This window comes from Macaca thibetana, chromosome 9 (genome assembly GCF_024542745.1).
Source record: "Macaca thibetana thibetana isolate TM-01 chromosome 9, ASM2454274v1, whole genome shotgun sequence".
NCBI lineage: Eukaryota > Metazoa > Chordata > Mammalia > Primates > Cercopithecidae > Macaca > Macaca thibetana.
This window is the reverse complement of record NC_065586.1, coordinates 83,530,780-83,547,110: the sequence shown is the minus strand read 5'-3', so window position 1 is coordinate 83,547,110 and position 16,331 is coordinate 83,530,780. Positions and strand designations below refer to the sequence as shown.

Genomic DNA, 16,331 nt, shown 5'->3' with positions numbered 1-16,331 from the left:
GTCTGCATCTTCAGGTGGCATTTGCCTCTTCTAATAAGGGCACCTGTCCTATTGGCTTATAGCCCACCCTAATGACATCACCCTAACTTGATTGCGTGTATAAAAACCCTTTTTCTAAATAAGGTCACATTCACAGGTACCAAGAGTTAGGACTTCATATCTTTCTAGGGGACACAATTCAACCCGTAACACTGAGAGCTTGGCGTGGGCAGGTGCTGCTCTCGGCGTTTCACCAGCATTCACTCCCTTAATCCTGAGGACATCCTTGTGAGCTGGCTATGATCACCATGCCCACTTGATAGACCAAGGAATTGGCACAAAAAGGGGTGAAGCAATTTGCCCAAGTTTAAATTCGTATGCAATTTTGATAAGCTGAGAAGGTGGAACTTCTCTTTTTCTCGCCTTTCTTCCTCTTCTTTTCCTTCTTAAGTAATTAGAGGACTAACTTGTGGGAATTGCACACATATAGTGCTCCTCAAACTTTAATGTGCCTATGAATCACCTGGGATGTTGTTCAAGCATAGATTCTGATTCAGGTCTGAGGTAGGGCAGGAGGTTTAGCCTTCCCAAGTAGCCCCCAGGTGCTGCAACTACACTTTGGCCACACTTTGATTACAAAGATCACTTGGTTCCTAAGTACTAGTGCTATCACCATTCAGGTGCCTTTTTTTTTGGAAACAGGGTATCGCTCTGTCACTCAGGCTGGAGTGCAGTGTCAGGATCACGGCTCACTGCAGCCTTGATCTTCCAGGCTCAAGCAATCCTCCCACCTCAGCCTCCCAAATGGCTGGGACTACAGGCACATGCCACCCTGCCTGGCTAATTTTTTGTATTCTTTTGTAGAGACAGAGTTTTAGCATGTTGCCCAGGTGGTCTTGAACTCCTAGACTCAAGCAATCTACCCACCTTAGCCTCTTAAAGTGCTGGGATTATAGGTATGAGCCACCGTGCCTGGCCTGGAGTGCTTTTAAATTACTACTTCTCAGGCCTTGCTTAAAACCTTATGACTCAGTCTCAGAGGCAAGACATGCAAAACTGTATTAGCCTTTATTTGAAAAGAGGTGATTCTGAAGGGCATCTAGGTTTGCAGACTGGCCCCGACAAACTAAATGTTGATTTGAATTGGCCTGTTATCATCCTGATCACATTGTAGTTAAGAGCAAGACATTTGAGTTAAATGATGGTAATTAGGACTTCAAAACTGGTTGGGTAACTACATCCAAAAACATATGTCAACCCGGAGGCAGTCCCTTAAATGAGTGGTCTGACTCTGCCTTGTGGAAGATGTAGGTGCCGCCTGACTTGGATGCAATCATATGCTTATCAAGTTTGTAGGTGGCAAAAGGCTGGATGGGAAACCAAATGCAATTGCTAAAAGAAAATCAAGATTTAAAAGAGCCTTAATAAGTTCAGATATTGCGCCAAAAGAGTAAGATCAGAAGTGGTTATAACAGGGTATATCAAGTTTATAAATGAATTGTAGAAGTAAAGGATGGAGAAACCTGATGCTATGGTTTGGATGTTTGTCCCCTCCAAATCTCATGTTGAAATGTAATTCAGTGCTCTTCACTGCTTTTTTTGTTTCTATAAAGGAATACCTGAGACTGCATATTTAAAAAGAAAAGAGATTTCATTGGCTCACAATCCAGCAGAATGTACAGGAAACGTAGTGCCGACGTCTGCTTTTGCTGAGGCCTCAGGAAGCTTACAATCATGGTAAAGGGGGGGCAAGTGCCTCTCATAGTGAGAACAGTGCTGCTCCCCCTTTACCATGATTGTAAGCTTCCTGAGGCCTCAGCAAAAGCAGACGTCGGCACTACGTTTCCTGTACATTCTGCTGGATTGTGAGCCAATGAAATCTCTTTTCTTTTTAAATATGCGGTCTCAGGTATTGCTTTATAGAAACAAACAAAACAAAACAAAAAAACGGCCCAGCACACCTGGCTTGATAACTATAGTTTAATTAAACCAAAAGTATAATGCAACAACCTAAACATCTCAAGTAATCTTAATCTATATTTCTACTAATACAAAGAAGGTGACAGTCTCAGGGCTCCCTGCCTGGCCAGAGCAGAGGTGGTGTACCATGTTCACATTGGGATGCCATGTAGTAAGAGTGACATTAGGCTGCACCCTGTGGAGAAAGATCAGGTTGGTGAAGCAATTGCAAGTCATGGCCCCCAAGACATGGATGAAAAAATTAATACTACCTTGGAAGACAGAAGACAAAAGAATACTCGAGCCCTGTCTGAAAATACTTGGGAGCTTGTTATCTGAAAGAGAATGAGCTTGTTCTAAGTAGCTTCAAACAGGCAGAAGCAGGATAAGTGGATGGAAGCTGTAGGGAGACAATATTTTAGCCAGCATATATGGGAGAACATTCTAAGACCTGACCTGATTGATGGTGAAATAAGACGCTCGAGGAAAGATTCAACTCTGTGTTCCTTTAAGTGTTCAACGAGCTGTGTCATGGGAAAAATTGTTTTCACTTTCTGCAAGGCTGGGCTACATGGTCTTTTAAATACTTCCAGCTGAAAAGGGTCTGTGATTCTAAAAATGTGCAGAAAAAGATGCATTCATATACTATCAAGAATCTGCCTCATCTCCCAGAGGGTTTTATTTTCTTTTCCTCTTTCTCAAAAATAGAAATAATTATGTCCAAATGTAAAGTCCTTCCTTTTTTTTTTTTTTTTGAGATGGGCTCTCACTTTGTCACCCAGGCTGAAGTGATATGATCTCAGCTCACAGCAGGCTTGGTCTCCCAGGCTCAAGGAATCCTCCAGCCTCAGCTTCCCAACTAGCTGGGATTACAGGTGTGTAATCCACTATAGCCACTATACCTGGCTAATTTTTTGTGTTGTTGGTAGAGATGGGGTTTTGCCATGTTGCCGAGGCTGGTCTGGAACTCCTGAGCTCAAGCAGTCTGCCTGCCTTGGCCTTCCAAAGTGCTGGGATTATAGGCGTGAGCCACTGTGCCCAGCACAGAATCCTTATTTTAAAATGCTTTGATACTGCTGAAAATAATATTTTGTCATAAGAAGAATTCCATTGTTTTGCTCATTTTATTCTATATATTGATCGAGTACCTAATATTGACAATAATTAATTAATTAATGATGATGATAGCTAACATATAGTGCTATGTGTCAGTCACTGGTTTTAGCACATATTAGCCCATTTAACCATTGCTACAACCCTATAAACCAGGTGATAGTATTATCTCTATTGTATGAATGAGGAAACTGAGTCACAAAGACATTAAATAACTCCCCTGAGGTCCCCCAGAGACCTTAAAGAGTAGCAGAGTCAGGATTCAAACCCAGACAGCCTTGCTCCAGGATTGCTACTCTGAACATTTATATTGCATTAGTCTGTTTCCACACTGCTGATAAAGACATATATGAGACTGGGTGATTTTTTTTTTTTTTTTTTTTTTTTTTGAGATGGAGTCTCGCACTTTCGCCCAGGCTGGAGTGCAGTGGCACAATCTCGACTCACTGCAACCTCTGCTTTCCTGGTTCAAGTGATTCTCCTGCCTCAGCCTCCTGAGTAGCTGGGACTACAGGCATGTGCCACCACACCCAGCTAATTTTTGTATTTTTAGTAAAGATGGGGTTTCACCATGTTGGCCAGGATGGTCTTGATCTCTTGACCTCATGATCCACCCACCTTGGCCTCCCAAAGTGCTGGGATTACAGGTGTGAGCCACTGTGCCCAGCCAAGACTGGGTAATTTATAAAGAAAAAGAGGTGGCTGGGGAGGCCTCACAATCATGGTGAAGACAAAGGAAGAGCAAAGGGATGTCTTACATAGTGGTGGACAAAGACAGAATAAGAATCAAGTGAAAGGGGTTTCCACTTATAAAACCATCTGATCTTGCAAGACTTATTCACTACCACAAGAACAATCATGGGGGGAAAATCACCCCATGATTCAATTATCTCCCACTGGGTCCCTCCCACAACATATGGGAATTATGGGAGCTATAATTCAAGGTGAGATTTTTGTGGGAACCCACCCAAACCATATCATTCCACCCCTGGCCCCTCCCAAATCTCATGTCCTCACATTTCAAAACCAATCATGCCTTCCCAACAGTCCCCCAAGTCTTATCTCATTTCAGCATTAACTCAAAAGTCCACAGTCCAAAGTCTCATCCAAGACAAGGCAAGTTCTTTCTGCCTATGAGCCTGTAAAATCAAAAGCAAATTATTACTTCCTAGATACAGTGTAGGTATAGGTACTGGATAAACACAGCCATTCCAAATGGGAGAAACGGGCCAAAACAAAGGGGCTAAAGGCCCCATGCAAGCCCAAAATCCAGCGGGGCAGTCAAATCTTAAAGCTCCTAAATGATCTCCTTTAACTCCATGTCTCTCTCACATCCAGGTCACATTAATGCAAGAAGTGGGTTCCCATGGTCTTGGGCACTCTGCCCTGTGGCTTTTCAGGGTACAGCCTCCCTCCTGGCTGCTTTCACAGGCTGTCATTGAGTGTCTGTGACTTTTCCAGGTGCATGTTGATCTACCATTCTGGGGTCTGGAGGATGATGGCCCTCTTCTCACAGCTCACTAGGCAGTGCCCCAGTGGGGACTCTGTATGGGGGCTTGAACCCCACATTTCCCTTCTGTACTACTCTAGCAGAAGTTCTGCATGAGGACCCGGTCCCTGCAGCAAACTCCTGCCTGATCATCTAGGCGTTTCTACACATCCTCTGAAATCTAGACAGAGGTTCCCAAACATCAGTTCTTGACTTCTGTGCACCTGCAGTCTCAGTATCATGTGGAAGCTGCTAAGGCTTGGGGCTTGCACCCATGGCCCGAGCTGTACCTTGGCCCTTTTGAGCCACATGTGGAGCAGCTGGGACACAGGGCACCAAGTCCCTAGGCTGCACACAGCAGAGGGGTCCTGGGCCTGGTCCACGAAACCATTTTTTCCTCCTAGGCCTCTGGACCTGTGATGGGAGGGGCTGCCGCAAAGGTCTCTGACATGCCCTGGAGGCATTTTCCCCATTGTCTTGGTGCTTAACATCTGGCTCCTTGTTACTCATGCAAATTTTTGCTGCTAGCTTTAATTTCTCCTTAGAAAATGGGTTTTTCTTTTCTGTCACATTGTCAGGCTACAAATTTTCTAAACTTTTATGCTCTGTTTCCCTTTTAAAACTGAATGCTTTAAACAGCACCCAGAGCACCTCCTGAATGCTTTGCTGCTGAGAAATTTCTTCTGCCAGATACCCTAAATCATCTCCCTCAAGTTCAAAATTCCACAAATCTCTAGGACAGGGGCAAAATGCTGCCAGTCTCTTTGCTAAAACATAGCAAGAGTGACATTTACTCCAGTTCCCAACAAGTTCCTCATCTCCATCTGAGACCACCTCAGCTTAGATTTCATTGTCCATATCATTATCAGCATTTTGTTTAAAACCATTCAACAAGTTTCTAGAAGTTCCAAACTTTCCCATATTTTCCTGTCTTCTTCTGAGCCCTCCAAAGTGTTCCAACTTCTGCCTGTTACCCAGTTCCAAAGTTACCTCCACATTTTCAGTTATCTTTACAGCAGCACCCCACCTAACTGCTACCAATTTACTGTATTAGTCTGTTTTCATGCTGCTGATAAAGATATACCCAAGACTGGGTAATTTATAAAGAAAAAGAGGTTTAATGGACTCACAGTTCCATGTGGCTGAGGAGGCCTCACAATCATAGCAGAAGACAAAGGAAGAGCTAAGGGACATGTTACGTGGCAGCAGACAGAGAATAAGGATCAAGTGAAAGGGGTTTCCCCTTATAAAACCATCAGATCTTGTGAGACTTATTCACTACCATGAGAACAGTATGGGGAAAACTGTCCCCATGATTCAATTATCTCCCACAGGGTCCCTCCCATAACATGTGGAAATTATGGGAGCTATAATTCAAGATGAGATTTGGGTGGGTACACAGTCAAACCATATCATATACCAAACTACCTTTTTCTTTTTTAGATGGTGTCTTGCTCTGTCACCCAGGATGGAGTGCAGTGACACGATCTTGGCTCACTGCAACCTCCACCTCCTTGGTTGAAGTGAGCCTACTGCCTCAGCCTCCCAAGTAGCTGGTATTACAGGTGTGCACCACCAGGCCTAATTTTTGTATTTTTAGTAGAGATGGCGTTTTGCCATGTTGGCCAGGCTGCTCTTGAACTCCTGACCTCAGGTGATCTGCCTGTCTCTGCCTCCAAAAGTGTTGGGATTACAGGCATGAGCCACTGTGGCCGAGCCAAACTACCTTTTTCATATTACATAAGATACAGTCTCAGATCTGACTATTCATCAGGCATAATGCCTAGAACAGTAGTCCCCAACCTTTTTGGCACCAGGGACTGGTTTCATGGAGGACAATTTTTCCATGGATCAGGGTGGGGGATGGTTTTGGGATGATTAAAGCACATTACATTTATTGTGCACTTTTATTTCTATTACATTGTAATATATAATAAAATTATACAACTCATGATAATGTAGAATCAGTAGGAGCCCTGAGTTTGTCTTCCTGTAACTAGACAGTCCCTTCTGGAGATGATGGGAGATAGTGACAGATCATCAGGCATCAGATACTCTAAGGAGCACACAACATAGACCCCTCACATGTGCAGTTCACAGTAGGGTTTATGCTCCTATGAGAATCTAATGCCGCCCCTGATCTGACTGGAGGCGGAGCTCAGGTGGTAATGTGAGCGATGGGGAGTGGCTGTAAATACAGACAAAGCTTCGCTCACTCGCCCACCACTCACCTCTTGCTGTGTGACCCAGTTCCTAACAGGCTGATACTGGTCCATGGCCTGGGGGTTAAGGACCCCTGGCCTAGAACTCCACAATACTTTTAGGGGCCCACCAAAATGTTTTAATTTCTTTTAAAATCAAAACTTAAAAGTGAACTTAGGATTAAAGAAAATGTTTTTTTTTTCCTTCACACCAGAAAAAAAAAAAAACATTCAGAGCCAATGAAAATGGATGATGGGGTATGTCAGGTCTCTGAGCCCAAGTTAAGCCATCATATCCCCAGTAACCTGCACGTATACATCCAGATGGCCTGAAGCAACTGAAGATCCACAGAAGTGAAAATAGCTTAACTGATGACATTCCACCATTGTGATTTGTTTCTGCCCCACCCTAACTGATCAATGTTCTTTGTAATCTCCCCCACCCTTAAGAAGCTTCTTTATAATTCTCTCCACCCTTGAGAATGAACTCTGTAAGATCCATCCCTGCCCACACATTGCTCTTAACTTCACCACCTATCCCAAACCCCATAAGAACCACCGATAATCCCACCACCCTTTGCTGACTCCTTTTTTGGACTCAGCCTGCCTGCACCCAGGTGAAATAAACAGCCATGTTGCTCACACAAAGCCTGTTTGGTGATCTCTTCACACGGACACATGAAACATTTGGTGCCGAAGACCCGGGTCAGCAGGACTCCTTTGGGAGACCAGTCCGCTGTCCTCATTCTCACTCCATGAAGAGATCCACCTACGACCTCGGGTCCTCAGACCAACCAGCCCAAGGAACATCTCACTAATTTTAAATCAGGTAAGCAGTCTCTTTTTTACTCTCTTCTCCAACCTCTCTATCTCTCAACCTCTTTCTCCTTTGTGCCACCCTTCAATCTCTCCCTTCTCTTAATTTCAATTCCTTTCATTTTCTGGTAGAGACAAAGGAGACACGTTTTATCCATGGACCCAAAACTCTGGGGCTGGTCACGGACTAGGGAAGGCAGGCTTCCCTTGGTGTTCAATCATTGTGGGGACGCCTCTCGGATTATTCACCCGTTTTCCATTGGTATCTGATCTCTGCGGGGATGCCTGCCTTGATCATTCACCCACGTTCCCTTGGCGGCAAGTCAATTACGGGGACGCTGGCTTTGGCTGCTCACCCACGCTGCAGTCCAGGACTGCTCCCCACCCCCTTCTCCGTGTCTCTACCCTTCTCTTTAAACTTGCCTCCTTCACTATGGGCAACCTTCCACCCTCCATTCCTCTTTCTTCTCCCTTAGCCTGTGTTCTTAAGAACTTCAAACCTCTTCAACTCTCGCCTGACCTAAAATCTAAGCGTCTTATTTTCTTCTGCAACACCGCTTGGCCCCAATACAAACTTGACAGTAGTTTCAAGTGGCCGGAGAATGGCACTTTCAATTTGTCTATCCTACAAGATCTAGATAACTTTTGTCGAAAAATGGGCAAATGGTCTGAGGTGCCTGACGTCCAGGCATTCTTTTACACATTGGTCCCTCCCTAGTCTCTGCTCCCAATGAGACTTGTCCCAAATCTTTCTTCTTTCTCTCCTGTCTGTTCCTTCAGTCTCCACCCCAAGCTCTGAGTCCTTTGAATCCTTTTCTATGGACTCATCTGATCTCTCCCCTTCTCCCCAGGCTGCTCCTCACCAGGCCAAGCCAGGTCCCGATTCTTCCTCAGCCTCTGCTAGCCCCACCCTATAATCCTTCTATCAACTCCCCTCCTCACACCCGGTCTGGCTTACAGTTTCATTCTGTGACTAGACTAGCTCTTCCCCACTTGCCCAACAATTTCCTCTTAGAGAGGTGGCTGGAGCTGAAGGCATAGTCAGGGTACATGTGCCTTTTTCTCTATCAGACCTCTCCCAAATCAGCCAGCGTTTAGGCTCTTTCTCATCAGACCCCACTAAATATATACAGGAATTCTGATATCTAACTCTGTCCTAAAATTTAACCTGGAGTGACTTAAATGTCATCCTAACTTCTACCCTCTCTCCAGATGAACGGGAGTTTTTTCTCTAGCCCAATCTCACACTGATAACCGCTGGCTTCATGAGTCAGACCTCCAGGAAGGCGTTAGAGCAGTTCCCTGAGAAGATCCCCAATGGAACTATGAGGCAGATTCCCCAGGTATAGCTAGGCGAGATTACATGGTTTCCTGCCTAGTTTAAGGGCCTAAAAAGGCAGCTTACAAAGCTGTTAATTACAACTAACTTAAAGAAACTACCCAAGGAAGGTAAAGCCGAAAACCCAGGCCAGTTCATAGCACGCTTAGCAGCAACCCTTAGATGCTTCACCGCCTTAGACCCAGAGGGGCCAGAAGGCCATCTTAATTTTTTTTTTTTTTTTTTGAGACGGAGTCTGGCTTTGTCGTCCAGGCTGGAGTGCAGTGGTGCGATCTCAGCTTACTGAAAGCTCCGCCTCCTGGGGGTCACACCATTCTCCTGCCTCAGCCTCTGAGTAACTGGGACTACAGGCGCGCACCACCACGCCCAGCTAATTTTTTGTATTTTTAGTAGAGACGGGGTTTCACCGTGTTAGCCAGGATGGTCTCCATCTCCTAACCTCGTGATCCGCCCGCTTCAGCCTCCCAAAGTGCTGGGATTACAGGCATGAGCCCCCGTGCCCGGCCCCGGCCATCTTATTCTTAATATGCATTTTATCACCCAGTCAGCTCCCGACATTAGGAAAAGCTCCAAAAATTACATTCCAGCCCTCAAACCCCACAACAGGACTTAATTAACCTCACCTTCAAGGTGTACAACAACAGAGAAGAGTTGCAATTACTTGCCTCTGCTGTGAGAGAAACCCCAGCCACATCTCCAGTGCACAAAAACTTCAAAATGCCTAAGCCACAGCAGTCAGGTGTTCCTTCAGGACTTCCTCCCCTAGGATCTTGCTTCAAGTGCTGGAAATCTGGCCACTGGGCCAAGGAATGCCCGTAGCCCAGGATTCCTCTTAAGCTGTGTCCCATCTCTGTTGGACCCCGCTGGAAATTGGACTGTCCAACTGGCCCAAGACTCTGATTGACTCCTTCCCAGATCTTCTCAGCTTAGCGGCTGAAGACTGACACTGCCCAATCGCCTGGGAAGCCTACAGGACCATCACAGACGCTTTTGGTAACTCTTACAGTGGAGGGTAAGTCCGTCCCCTTCTTAATCAATATGGAGGCTACCCACTCCACATTACCTTCTTTTCAAGGGCCTGTTTCCCTTGCCTCCATAACTGTTGTGGGTATTGACGGCCAGGCTTCTAAACCTCTTAAAACTCCCCCACTCTGGTGCCAACTTAGACAACATTCTTTTATGCGCTCTTTTTTAGTTATCTCCACTTGCCCAGTTCCCTTATTAGGCTGAGACATTTTAACCAAATTATCTGCTTCCCTGACTATTCCTGGGCTACAGCCACACCTCATTGCCGCCTTTTCCCCAGTTCAAAGCCTCCTTCGCATCCTCCCCTTATATCTCCCCACCTTAATCCACAAGTATAGGATACCTCTACTCCCTCCTTGGTGACAAATGATGCACCTCTTACCATCCCATTAAAACCTAATCACTCTTACCCCGCTTAACGCCAATATCCCATCCCATAGTACACTTTAAAAGGATTAAAGCCTGTTATCACTTGCCTGTTACAGCATGGCCTTTTTAAAGCCTATAAACTCTCCTTGCACTTCCCCCATTTTACCTGTCCAAAAACTGTACAAGTCTTACAGATTAGTTCAGGATCTGCGCCTTATCAACCAAACTGTTTTGTGTATCCACCCTGTGGTGCCCAACCCATACACTCTTTTGTCCTCAATACCTTCCTCCACAACTCACTATTCCATTCTTGATCTTTTGATGCTTTTTTCACTATTTCCCTGCACCCTTCATCCCAGCCTTTCTTTGCTTTCACTTGGACTGACCCTGACGCCCCCATTACTTCAGTCAAGCCCAGATTTCTTCCTCATCTATTACCTATCTTGACATAATTCTCCATGAAAACACACGTGCTCTCCCTGCTGATCGTGTCTGGCTAATCTCCCAAACCTGAACCCCTTCTACAAAACAACAGGATTTAAATCTTAATTACCATACAAGGTTGACCAGACCTAGGAGGAACTCCCTTCAGGACAGGACTACAGATGGTTCCTCCCAGGTGACTGAGAAAAAAGCCCAATGGGTATTCAGTAATTGATACGGAGACTCTTGTGGAAGCAGAGTCAAAAAATTGCCTAATAATTGGTCTCCTCAAACATGCGAGCTGTTTGCACTTAGCCAAGCCTTAAAGTACTTACAGAATCAAAAGACTATCTCAGTCCTGACTCAAAAGGTTGGCTACACCCTCTCTGAAATGAATTTACATAAGAAGTGTTTATAGGAATGCATCTTGATGGGGCAGCTGGGTTGTTATGAAATAGGAACCCAGTCCAGCTCTAGGACCCACCCCTGAGCGCACAGGCAATATTGGGCATGCTGGTAAAGGACCACTAGAATCCAGCAGCCAGGACCCCTTTCTTTGTGGTCAAGAAAGGCGGGAAAACAGGTGCAGGACTGCTACATAGGTGAGCATAACTAATCTGATAAGCAGAGGTCCGTGGGTGGTTATGCACCCTGGAAAGGAACTCACCCCTGAGCACAAAGGCAATGTTGGGCATGCTGGTAAAGGACCACTAGAATCCAGCAGCCTGGACCCCTTTCTCTGTGGTCAAGAGAGGTGGGAAAACAGGTGCAGGACTGCTACATCGGTGAGTATAACTAATCCGATAAGCAGAGGTCCGTCGGTGGTTACGCACCCTGGAAAGGAATAAGCATTATGACCATAGAGGACGCTCTAGGACTAATGCTCATCGGAAAATGACTAGGGGTGCTGGCATCCCTGTGTTCTTTTTTCAGATGAGAAATGTTCTCCCAAGACAAAAATGCCCCTAAGAGGCATTCTGGAGAATTAGGACCAATTCAACCCTCAGACACTGAGAAAGAAATGACTTATATTCTTCTGCGGTACCACCTGGCCACGATATCCTCTTCAAGGGGGAGAAACCTGGCCTCCTGAGGGAAGTACAAATTACAACACCATCTTACAGCTAGACCTCTTTTGCAGAAAAGAAGCCAAATGGAGTGAAGTGCCATAAGTACAAACTTTCTTTTCATTAAGAGACAACTCACAATTATGTAAAAAGTGTGATTTATGCCCTACAGGAAGCCCTCAGAGTCTTCCTCCCTACCCCAGTGCCCCCCTGACTCCTTCCCCAACTAATAAGGACCCCCCTTCAACCCATTCGGTCCAAAAGAAGACAGACAAAGGGGTAAACAATGAACCAAAGAGTGCCAATATTCCCCAATTATGCCCCCTCCAAGCAGTGGAAGGAGGAGAATTCGGCCCAGCCAGAGTGCATGTACCATTTTCTCTCTCAGACTTAAAACAAATTAAAATAGACCTAGGTAAATTCTCATATAACCCTGATGGACTCCTTTCCTTCCTAGGCATGGTTAGGTACTTCCGCCTTTGGATACCTAGTTTTCCATCCTGACTAAACCATGATGTAAACTCACAAAAGCAAACCTAGCTGACCCCATAGATTCTAAATCCTTTCCCCAGTCCTCTTTCCATTCCTTAAAAACAGCCCTAGAAGCTGCCCCTACACTAGTTCTCCCTAACTCATCCCAACCCTTTTCATTACACACAGCCAAAGTGCAGGGCTGTGCGGTTGGAGTTCTTACACGAGAGCCAGGAATGCGCCCTGTAGCCTTTCTGTCCAAACAACTTGACCTTACTGTTTTAGCTTAGCCCTTATGTCTGTGTGTGGTGACTGCTGCTGCCCTAATACTTTTAGAGGCCCTCAAGATCACAAACTATGCTCAACTCACTCTCTACAGTTCTCATAACTTCCAAAATCTATTTTCTTCCTCACACCTGACACATACACTTTCTGCTCCCCGGCTCCTTCGGCTATACTCACTCTTTGTTGAGTCTCCCACAATTACCATTGTTCCTGGCCCAGACTTCAATCCGGCCTCCCACATTATTCCTGATACCACACCTGACCCCCATGACTGTATCTCTCTGATCCACCTGACATTCATTCCATTTCCCCGTATTTCCTTCTTTCCTGTTCCTCACCCTTTTCACACCTGGTTTATTGATGGCAGTTCTACCAGGCCTAATCGCCACACACCAGCAAAGGCAGGCTATGCTATAGTATCTTCCACATCTATCATTCAGGCTACTGCTCTGCCCTCCTCCACTACCTCTCAGCAAGCTGAACTCATTGCCTTAATTTGGGCCCTCACTCTTGTAAAGGGACTGCATGTCAATATTTATACTGACCCCATATCCTGCCCCACCATGAGCTGAAAGGTTTCCTCACTACACAAGGGTCCTCCATCATTAATGCCTCATTAATAAAAACTCTTCGCAAGGCCACTTTACTTCCAAAGGAAGCTGGAGTCATTCACTGCAAGGGCCATCAAAAGGCATCAGATCCCATCACTCAGGGCAACGCTTATGCTGATAAGGTAGCTAAAAAAGCAGCTAGCTTCCAACCTCTGTCCCTCATGGCAGTTTTTCTCCTTCTCATCTGGTCACTCCCACCTACTCCCCCGCTGAAACTTCCACCTATCTCTTCTCACACAAGGCAAATGGTTATTGGACCAAAGAAAATATCTCCTTCCATTCTATTCTATCATCATTTCATAACCTCTTCCATGTAGGTTATAAGCCGTTAGCCTGCCTCTTAGAACCTCTCATTTCCTTTGCATCGTGGAAATCTATCCTTAAGAAAATAACTTCTCAGTGTTCCATCTGCTATTCTACTACTCCTCAGGGATTATTCAGGCCCCCTCCTTTCCCTACACATCAAGCTCAGGGATTTGCCCCGGCCCAGGATTGGCAAATTGACTTTACTTATATGCCTCAAGTCAGGAAACATGTCTGGGTAGACACTTTCACTGGATAGGTAGAGGCCTTTCCCACAGGGTCTGAAAAGGCCACCGTGGTCATTTCTTCCCTTTTGTCAGACATAATTCCTCAGTTTGGCCTCCCACCTCTACACAGTCCAATAATGAACCAGCCTTTATTAGCCAAATCACCTAAGCAGTTTCTCAGGCTCTTGGTATTTAGTGGCTCCTGGTTTTACCTCAAACTGCCACCCTTAAGTCTCTCTTTAAGTGGATAGAAGATCTTCAGTGACAAAGTACACTCCAATACTTTCACCCTGATGAAGTCTTATTCTTTACTTTTATACTCTTGTTCTCGTTCCCATTCTTATGCCACCCACTACCTCTCCCCAGCTATCTCCTCCACACTATCAATCTCACTCTCTCCTAGCCGTTTCTAATCCTTCTTCAACAAACAATTGCTGGCTTTGCATTTCTCTTTCCTCCAAATTCCATGAGGCCCTGACATACTCACTGCTAAAAAAAAGGGGGGAGGGTGGACTCTGTATTTTTTTAAATGAAGAATGTTGTTTTTACCTAAATCAATCTGGCCTGGTATATGACAACATAAAAAAACCTCAAGGATACAGTCCAAAAACTCGCCAACCAAGCAAATAATTACACTGAACTCCCTTTGACACTCTGTAATTGGATGTCCTGGGTACTCCCAATTCTTAGTCCTTTAATACCTGTTTTTCTCCCTCTCTTATTCAGACCTTGTGTCTTTCGTTTAGTTTCTCAATTCATACAAAACCGCATCCAGGCCATCACCAATAATTCTATATGACAAATGCTCCTTATAACAACCCCACAATATCACCCCTTACCCCAAAATCTTTCTTTAGTTTCATCCCTCCCACTCTAGGTTCCCACGCCACCCCTAATCCAGCTTGAAGCATCCCTGAGAAACATCGCCCATTATCTCTCCATACCACCCCCAAAATTGTTCACCTCCCCAACACTTTACCACTATTTTATTTTATTTTTTTAATTAATGTAAGAAGACAGGAATGTCAGGGCTCTGAGCCCAAGCTAAGCCATCATATCCCCAGTAACCTGCACGTATACATCCAGATGGCATGAAGCAACTGAAGATCCACAGAAGTGAAAATAGCCTTAACTGATCACATTCCACCATAGAGATTTGTTTCTGCCCCACCCTAACTGACAAATGTTCTTTGTAATCTCCCCCACCCTTAAGAAGGGTTTTTATAATTCTCTCCACTCTAGAATGTACTTTGTGAGATCCACCCCTGCCCCCAAAACATTGCTCTTAACTTCACCGCCTATCCCAAAACCTATAAGAACCAACGATAATCCCACGATCCTTTGCTGACTCCTTTTTTGGACTCAGCCCGCCTGCACCCAGGTGAAATAAACAGCCATGTTGCTCACATAAAGCCTGTTTGGTGATCCCTTCACGCGGACGCGTGAAACAGGGTGCAGGGGCCTACAAAGGCAAAGTACATAAGGCCCATGAAACTCAGTATGTGGCCCTGACAGTTTTACCTGCAGTGAATTTTGAAACACATTTCTTGGAGTGTTTTAAGCTGGCCTTGCCATCAAGCTGGTGCTCTCATCTGTGGTGGTGACACGGGGGAAAGGGAGTGCTGAAGAGGGTAACTCCGGTGCAGGCAAGGACATTATGAAAGGTATGGAGGCTGGCAACCCAGCGTGCATGTGGGGAGCAGATGAGTGTGGGAGGTCAGAAATGATTTACTCAGCTTCCTCACTGGAAGCATTGGACCTCTAGAGAATCGTTGGGGAAAGGCAGTTTGAGTTAGGGCAAAAGAGTACAAAATCCATTTTGTACTGGAGAAAACAATCTTGTCTGGAAAGGGAAATAATTTCCATAGAGTCTGGTGAACAGAGCCTGAGGGATTGGAAGCTATCCAAATTGTTTGTCAGGAAAATCACATTCATGCTGGGCTGGTAGGTGAGAAGCGGTGGCTGCTATTTTGCAATGCAGATGTAAAACACTTCCTGGAAATGGAAATAAAGCAAGCAAGGAAGCATATCTTCTAGGGAAATTTGATCTGTTTCATGTGTAAAAGACTCTAGAAAAAGGATTTGCAGACGTGGAAGGCCCTAGAGCATACAAATGCGAGTTTGAAAGTTGTCTAGAGGTTAACAACTCAAAGGATCAGGGTACATGAAGATTTTATAGCCCAGATTTAAAATCGCTTTCTATTTCTGCTCTATTCTGTTTCCCAGTTCAATAAGTGTGCATTTATAGACATTCCACAGGAGAGGAATGACATCATTAGAGTTCAATTAACACTAACGGCAAGCATTTTGGAAAGAAACATTTTATTTGTAGTGATACCTGCCCTTACAGCAGGGCATGAGGGGCCTGTGTCCCAGCCTTTCCTCTCCAGCCTCCCCACCCTCTCCACTTTGAAGCACCTTCCTTGAAATTTTCTTTTTCTTTTTTTTTTTCCTAACATATTCAATTTATCCAACTGATCCTTGAAATTTTCTAAGTCCCCTTCAGTCTGTAATTCAGACTGGAACCCACTTGGCCACATCTCCATTTTCTCCGCTGTGGAATCTCACAAAGTACATTCAAGAGTGGGGAGAATTATAAAAACCCTTCTTAAGGGTGGGGGAGATTACAAAGAACACTTATCAGTTAGGGTGG

General features: G+C 45.1%; 1 protein-coding gene across 2 annotated transcripts in view; it reads right to left on the bottom strand.

Moving 5' to 3' along the window:
* Positions 1-16,331, bottom strand: part of PAPSS2 (3'-phosphoadenosine 5'-phosphosulfate synthase 2) — a 185,690-nt gene that overhangs the window by 133,371 nt on the left and 35,988 nt on the right. Inside the window, exon 1 of one of the 2 annotated variants that reach the window (XM_050805562.1) lies at positions 10,845-11,002. The exons of the other annotated variant lie outside the window; for it this stretch is intronic. Within the exon in view, the coding sequence (XP_050661519.1) occupies positions 10,845-10,847 (3 nt within the window). The 5' untranslated portion in view covers positions 10,848-11,002. Of the gene's footprint in view, positions 1-10,844; positions 11,003-16,331 lie in introns of those variants that run through there. 2 annotated transcript variants of the gene reach the window in all.